This window comes from Toxotes jaculatrix, chromosome 10 (assembly GCF_017976425.1).
Source record: "Toxotes jaculatrix isolate fToxJac2 chromosome 10, fToxJac2.pri, whole genome shotgun sequence".
In the NCBI taxonomy this organism is placed as follows: Eukaryota; Metazoa; Chordata; class Actinopteri; family Toxotidae; genus Toxotes; species Toxotes jaculatrix.
In genome coordinates this window covers 13,979,563-13,987,705 of record NC_054403.1, presented here as the reverse complement: position 1 = coordinate 13,987,705, position 8,143 = coordinate 13,979,563, and the positions used below count along the sequence as shown (strand labels likewise).

Genomic DNA, 8,143 nt, shown 5'->3' with positions numbered 1-8,143 from the left:
TTTTTCTCCTTTACTGAAACTCAGAGAGAACTGAGAAGGACTCAGATTGTAATGTGTGTGTAAATGTAGATATATATACACGTACTTTGTGTAGTTAAAGAGGAAATGGACCTAACAACTTTTCAGATTCTGAGGCCTTGAACCACTTTTATCTTTTAATAGCATCAAGTTACATTTTCTATATTTAGTTTGACGTTTCCTTTGCATTTGTGGCTTCCAGTGTTGAACGTACTTGACAGAGCAGAAATATTGATGCAAATGTTATTCAGCTCTAATAACACTTAAAACTTAATTATTAATCATTTTAATAATTCTGATTATGAACTGTTTGGGCTTCAACTTTCAAGTCTGGAGGAGAAACATTGTGGATGTTTATGTTAATTATTTGGGGGTAAATAGAAAAGTCAGTTGAGTACAGTGCTGTTGACTTAGAAGTTTCATGATCGAATATTTAACCAATAGTTAGTCAGCTGTCATATCTAGCCATTTGCCTGGAATTAAATAGAGCTACATGCAACTGAGGACTAGATCCAGTAGATCAAAATGTCATTCATGGACACATTAAATAGCTGTGCATTGTGCAAACCAGAGTATATTCACTAGCAGGATGTAAGCTCATACAGGAGGATTTCCGTAAACTAGTAACTCCACATTCAAGATTCAAGACTCAAAGGTTTCATTCTTTGATCATGAGACAAATAAAAACTTTGAACCTTGAATGTGCAGAGGTTGATCACTACAAATCTCTGCCTGAAAGAAGCGCTTTAATCATTTAAAACAGCACAATAAAATATCTTAACTTATTTAAATTACTTGAACTTAAACAAACAGTAATGCACCAGAAAATTGAAGTTATGAAATATTGTAGAATGAAGTCTCTTGCATCGAGTAACTATCCTCATTTTTGTTCAGCTGACCTCTGAAACTTAAGTAACAGGAGAATTTACAGAGCAACTCATAGTGAACATTTTAGAGACAACAACTTGTATATTGTCAAAGCAGGAAACCGACGCAGGTTAGAGCTAAATACGATCATCTGCCAACAGCCTTTTGGTATGGGTGTGGACTGAGTCAGGGAGCTTATGGTCAAGCGTTTGATTATCGGGCAGGGCACGCTTAGTTTTCTCAGCTCAGTTTCACCCTCTAAAACTCGGACCTATTTACATAAAGGAAAGTTTTTACACAATGATTTTACAATTTTATGAGTGACACTAAATTTGTTTGGTGCATTTTATTTCACTGTAATCTTAGTTCTGCTTATTTCAGTTCCTCCCTGTTGCATCTATTTTGCATCTATCTATAAACAGAAATATGTATAAATATATAGATAAAACATCCATGTTCAATTTGTTTATCCGACCTTAATTTTGGGGATATTTCTCTTTTTTTGTAGTTAAGAATCCATGCTGTGCTTTTAGTTGTTTACTGTGAGTTTAATTAAAGACAGAGGTTACATGTTTGGTTTGATAGTTGGGGTTAAAGGTTGACAACCATGGAAAACAATTCAGCTGATTCACAGTGCCATAAAATTGATGTTTATGGTCCATGATAGATGTCGTGTCCATAAACAACCACCTGAGATTGTTTTTTTAGTTGAAGCCTCTCGTCGAAACACAGTTGAACTTCTGACTGACACAATCTACTGAGCAAATGATTGACAACACAGGAGAAGTGTAATAAATCGGCTCCAACAATCCAGCATACTTTTGAACATCTTGCACATATTAAAAGGTTAACAGCTGAACCAATACTCAACTATATGTCACCTGTACAATTATTTTAGTGAACAAAGCAGAAGTGGCCGACTGATCATACTTCTGCCTGATCAGTCGGCAAAACAGTCTCAAAAATAATTGTACAAGTAACAAATAGTTGAGTATATTTTCAGCTGTTAACCTTTTATGTGCATGACAAAGTATATCCAAAGAAATTAGGCTGTTGCACCTGAACTCTGATATCCTGAGAGGTTTGTTTAAATCTCAACCAGGCACTTATTTATTTGTCATAAAAACCAAATGATTTTTTATCATTGGCGTGACACTTTCATGTGATGTTACCTTGCCACGCCAAAGCCATTACGCTATAAAACCAAAGGTTTTGAGTGGTGCCAATTCTACAGTCATGGGTCTTTGACTGAAGGTATCTTTCAGGTGACTTATTAATTAGGTTTTTAAAGAATTTGACAACAAACAAAACTACTGTTTGAGTCAGTATTTCTTGTTTCCAATTCAGCATTTGTACAGAACATCTGTTTAGTGTGTGACAGTATCAATGTAAGGAAATTCAGTGTCGGAAGATATAAAGGTTACACATTTGTCAGAAGCCAGGGGTTGAATTACTACATTAAAATCCTGTAGTGTAGCCTATATTATTATGAATGTATGGTACAAAACTATGGTCATCTCAGGTTGTAATTCCATTAAACAAATACATCAATTAAGTAATTTTGTTCAGGTCTGGTTTGGACAGGTAGAAATTTAGACCACTGGTGCATTTTTGCATTGGCCACCTGAAGTTATGAAGAACCTTTCTCTGTGGAAATGTTTCAGAAGACTGTAATGCATTGAAAGCAAATCGACCCACAGCTGGCGGTTAGTGCTAATGAACAGAAAATACAACCTGATCAATAAACATCTACGCTGGGCAGCAAAACACATTTAACAAACATTAAAACCACCATAAACTTAACTTTCAACATATGAAGACACAAGAGCAGAGACTCTCACTCTGGTTGCAAAATATACATTCGTTGCATAAAGATGGTGTGACAGTGGTACAACGGTTTTTGGTGGGCTCTGGTCACGTCTATTTGCATATTGCTACATATGCCACTTTTTCTGCCACTTCTCTAAAGTGACTTACAAACAGGAACACGCACAAATATGTTAATTTGAGTAAAGTATGGTACAGTACACAATTATAACAACTGTAATGTATTTATTATTTTTGTATGTATTATTTTTCATACATAAATGTCCCAAAAGACCACAGAAGCACAGATCTTTTCACACTTGAAATACTCTTCCATGTTCATGACAAAGCCGAATGTCTGTGCTTAGCGGTACAATGATTGTAGATTGTGTGTCATGTGGTAAAGCTATGTGCAGCTGTTTTTCAGGATGTGGTGAAACACTGCTGTCTGAGGGGCCTATTTCCACAGCCATTTTTAAACACATTTTTTCTCAGTGCATTGCCTTTATCGCAATGTCGCAACTAAACCAAAACAAAACAAAGTTTTAACTTAAAAGAGAAAAAAAGTGTTTTCACCAAATGTTTTTTTGTCATATTTTATACCTGTTTAACAATAAATGCCTCCTGTCTGACTGTTCTTACTTCCTATTTTTCGCCCCCTCCATTATGCTGCTGCCTTCCTCCCACTGACTGAAACCCAATGGTTTTTACTTTTTTCAGGAGTCATTCCAGGAAATATCCTGCATCAATATTTCAACAGAAAGAAAATTAAAAGGTTGACGAACTTTGGCATAACTGTTTTTTTGTTAGTTGTAACAAACATAACACATTCTCTATTTCCCACAAATTCAAATGCTTATAAAAGAGGTGAATTTGTGTCCTTTCACTTCCCTAAAATAAGCAGAAGGGCTGGTTTTTGATACATTTGCGGAATCTGTAGCTGTAGCTGTTTTTATTTCTAAGTCTGATTTTTGAGACTTATTTCCCCATGCGGTTAGAGCAAAAAGACAGAGAAGCAAACAAGCACACACACATCATTTCTCTTTTCTTATTTAAGTAGCATTTGCGGCTATACAGTACGTGACATGCACTGTTTCTCTGTCAACCAAGAACATTTCAGCATGCCTTTATGTTAAAGAAGAGAACCTCTGAACCTCTTGATCGTCACTTTAGCAACACATCTATGTTATCTTGAAATAACAGCTTTAAAATCATTTTGATGGTCCACTGACTTGTAAAATGGGAGAATGATGCACCTTTCATTCCCACTCTGTGCCCAAAATGGCTGTTCTTGCACTGTGTAACTTGAGTTGATTGAGTATGATCTCCCACCGGAAGTGCCCGAGGCACTGCAGAAGTGCCGGAGGCACAAAAATCCGCAGGATTTTAGCTTGTCACTGTCACTGTCGGAGAACGCCCAGCAGAGATGATCAGAGCAAAAGATAAAGTTTGCTATTGTGAAATGCAGCATTACAACATTATGTTGATGATTCATTCTGTGGCAAAAATTCTAAAAAACAAAACCCTATGTACACGCCAGAAACCCCATCAGTCCTTTATATGAAATTCACCTAGTATTCCTCTGATATTGCATCAGACAAAATATTGCTGCTGGGGCTGGTGGTGATGTGGATGTCAGTGGGTCCACCTAGCACAGGTGGTGTGGGTGTAGTCGTGGAGGCCTGCTGGGAATGCTGCAGCTTCTTCCTGTTGATTTTCCTCTCTTTGGCACGTCTGTTCTGAAACCAGATCTTCACCTGAAACACACATCAACACAACCATAAAATGCCAACATCCCAGATATATTTATTAGTTAAATAAATGTTAACAAAAACAGCAAGTGGTTACAGGTGACCCTTTTTTAATCATTTCCATTTAACGGTCTTGCAACTTTGTTATATAAAGCGATATATATATATATTTATAGAGCTGCTTTTTGTGCTTACTTTCTCTTTCCCTGCCTCATTTACTTCAGCTCAACTCTGGTGTTTCCCAGCTTGCCCTGAATTACTTAAGGTGCTGCAATCAGTGCACTCAGCTGTGGGTTTGACAAGCTGAAAGAGCAGGCAGAAAAAAAAAACTACTAACAGTAACAGCATCATGAAAGCAAGAGCGAGGTTTCACCATTAATTCATGTGAATTGGTTTGTTTGGCCATACAACATTACAGTTCATGGAGGTTTTCTATAATAAAGCTGGTCTCTCTAAATGGGATTGTTGAAGAACATTCTACTAATGTTAGTATTAACTCTACATACTCTGCAAGAATACTAAATTTAAAACTTGAAATATCAACAATGAATATCACAAAGAAAAAACAAAGACGACTTCCACTTCATGAAACATGAAAACAGAAAGTGGCTGACAAAAACAAACCAAATTGAACTGAGAAAGAAAGAAAAAAAAAAGACCTCATCTTGTCACATTGCCCACAAATATGGACAAATATTTTTTTGGCCTTATTACACACCCCATATGACACTCCTTCATCTGTAGCAAGCTTTCCTAACACTTGCATTTTTCATTATTTAATATACCTGTGCTGGACCCAGTCCTTAAAGTGAGACTGTGAAACTTTTCAAAGATGAGATCTCGTTTTTGTTTCTTTCCGATGAAAATTTGATTTTGTGAGACACAAAACATGCGTTTGCTCAATTCTTTACACAGCCTTACTTGGTCTGATGTGACCAGCAGCTTCTGCAGTTACCAATAACTGTTGTACTTCCTGTAACTGCGGCTGCTGTTGTAACTGCAACTGTTCAGCAAGAGTTACACCACGGGATTGAAAAAAGTATTAACTACTGAATTGCTTTTACTTCATCTTGTAGTCTTCCTCAGCAGATGGATTTAGCTGAATGCTGGGGAATTCAGTTAGTGCACCTTGATTTAAAAATTTCTGTTTTCTAGGGTCAAGTTTTCAAGATCAAGAAAGAACTCAAATGTTACATAGATTTGCTTTAAGTGGTTGAGGAAACACAGATATAGAAAATAGCCTTCCCATCTCTTAAAATCGCTAACAGCTTTCTAACAGAAAGAAATCAACTTTCCGGGGTTTATTTTTGGCTGGACTGCAACAGTTTGGCCAGTCCTACGAATGAAGGCAAATTTCTGTCACTGACTAACTTATTGAGTGTTGAAGTTTCACCATCGACAGGCCGGCTGAATGCTGGAGTTTCCCCATTGGCTGTTACTCTTTCGAAATGACTTGGTGTGAACAGTTTCTATTAAGTCACAGTGGGAGAGGCGGGGCAGGCGCTACAGGCAACTTAGCAATTTTGTCACTACATCTATCAACTTTTCAGACCCCTTTAGCAACTTTTTGTCAAAAAATCTCAAAACGACCAATCTAGTTCCTGTTCGAACAATCCTGAGCTACTTTCCATAAATGAGAATTGCCAGTATTTCAGTGTGAGCGCGAGGTCAGGCTTTCCCTCTGCAGGCACACCTCTCTGTGTGTCTCATGCAACTGACTGCACGGCAGCTGACACAGACGTGAATGAGCTTCTGACTTTCTTTCTGAGTGATCATTTTACAAGTAAATAAAACTGAAATCACAGCACACCCGTCCTCTTTAACTTATGTGTGTGGTGATTTGGTCTTAATGGGCAAAGTTTCAGTCACTATTTCGAACTTGTTCCGTTGTCAGACAACACAAAAGTAGAAAAACGTAAATGCGAACAGGTTTGTTGGGAATTTGGCTGTGTTAAATTAAATCTTAAAAATTACTGTATATGTGAACACAGAGAGTAGGAGAGAAGCAAACAGATAAATAACCATAACCATAATCTGGTTTTTGACCTGGTCTCACGCCCATTTGATTCTCACCTGTTCTGCATCGCACACCCTCGTGTATTCCTCCCATTTATCTACCTCTAACCTTTCCACCCCTAACTTTAACTTGCTGCGGTCCTCTCACCTGTCTCTCGGAGAGGCTCAGTGCCAGTGACAGTTCAGTCTTCCTCCTCATGGTGATGTAGCGGTTGTACTGAAACTCCTTTTCAAGCTCTAGGCGTTGGTGGTCAGTATACACCACCCTGTACTTGTCCTTAGTGCGAGTCTTCCCTCCTAAATCACACGAAAAAAATAATCCTGAATTTGTAAAACAATCAGTAGAAGTTTGGATGATTGACTGACCGAGTGAATGTGAGTAAATAGTGCGTTATCAGCTCCTGTGTACTTGTTTGTCTTCATTCCTACCTGTAGTACAAACAACAATGATTATAATGACATTGAGTCACGTGTAGCGTGAGCTGTGGCCAAACAGATGACTAATGTGAAGACGTCTGGTGCCATGTTCAAGTGCAGGCGCCACTTAAAGCCTCATCAACTCTATTAATCACGCTAACTATAACTAATGTAAAGACTCGCCACTGTGTTGCATCAGTGGTTCTCCTTATCACCGTGAGTGGTGTTTACATAGGTGTTTACACAGGCAGCTATTCATTGACATGTATGTTCTCTCTCCCCCCCCCACACACACACACATACACTGTTAGGAAAGGGTGAGTCAGAGTTATTGATCAGAAATTTTGACCATGTGACAGCATCGATCGAGGCAGTAAGACATCAGTAAGGCCTGGAGGTTTGCCTTAAGAGGAGGGTTGACTTCTGACTTCCTGCAGTGTCCGTGTTATCTAGCCAATCTGTCACCCTTTCACACCCACCAAGTGGACAGAGGGGGTGGGGATCGACATTTCTGTCGACTCCAGTGTTAGCTTTGCACTGACATCTTACACTGAGAGGTGAAAAACGTGATGAATGTGTTGTGCAGTCTGGTTTAACTATGCACATGTTGAAACTGTTCTCGTCAAAGAAAATGTGTTTTTACCATATCTGTCATCTGCACACCCACTCAGCCGTGACGGTTTGTAGTTTGTCATGTGACTGCACCAAGAACCACATCTAATGATCAAAAATAATGTTTCTCTGAACGCTATCTAGATGGCACCTTTCCTATTCGTAATCTGTAACACGCACACAACTTCAGGCACAAGTTTTGTCTACTTCAAAGAAGCACTTGCTTTTCTCACCATGGCTACAACACCCCAACATATTGATCTCTAAGTTTGTATCCAGGTTGTAGGCCTATGTTACAATAAAGTCCCACCTGTGACGGGCGGTCTGATGGGTTCATGTGGTCTCCTCCTGCAGCTGAAAGGGTCCTGTCCAGAGATAAAGTTGTAAGGGGTGAACGACCCCCCTCCAGCAGCGGTGGGCGTGCCACTCAGCTCCGCGGAGGTGAAGCTGACCTGCCCAGCGCTGGGGCTTGACCCCGGGAAGCTGTACGGATACTCCTCCCGGGGAGTGTAAATAGGGTTCCAGGCACTCGTCGACGGGTCACCGACTCCCGGGACGTGATGATAGCCGGCGAAGTCATACGGAGGCGAAATATACTGACTGTTCATTGACAGAGTTTGTGCCGGGTGTCTGGCCGACTGTGAGCTCGGGTACAT

General features: G+C 39.3%; 1 protein-coding gene across 1 annotated transcript; it reads right to left on the bottom strand.

The window, feature by feature from the left end:
• Window positions 1-2,539: 2,539 nt before the first annotated feature.
• cdx1a (caudal type homeobox 1a) lies at window positions 2,540-8,143 on the bottom strand. The gene is made up of 3 exons (XM_041047876.1): window positions 7,798-8,143; window positions 6,607-6,755; window positions 2,540-4,448 (listed from the first exon to the last, which is right to left on the bottom strand). The coding sequence occupies exons 1-3, from the start codon at window positions 8,141-8,143 to the stop codon at window positions 4,263-4,265; spliced, it is 681 nt and encodes a 226-aa protein (XP_040903810.1). The 3' UTR covers window positions 2,540-4,262.

What these genes read in the sequence shown, in the direction of transcription:
- cdx1a (XM_041047876.1), bottom strand. Translation starts at nt 8,143, where the DNA reads ATGTACCCGAGCTCACAGTCGGCCAGACACCCGGCACAAACTCTGTCA. An exon ending in CATCAGACCGCCCGTCACAG is followed by an intron (nt 6,756 to 7,797) that starts GTGGGACTTTAT and finishes CGTGTGATTTAG; the next exon opens with GAGGGAAGACTCGCACTAAG. An exon ending in TGAGCCTCTCCGAGAGACAG is followed by an intron (nt 4,449 to 6,606) that starts GTGAGAGGACCG and finishes TGTGTGTTTCAG; the next exon opens with GTGAAGATCTGGTTTCAGAA.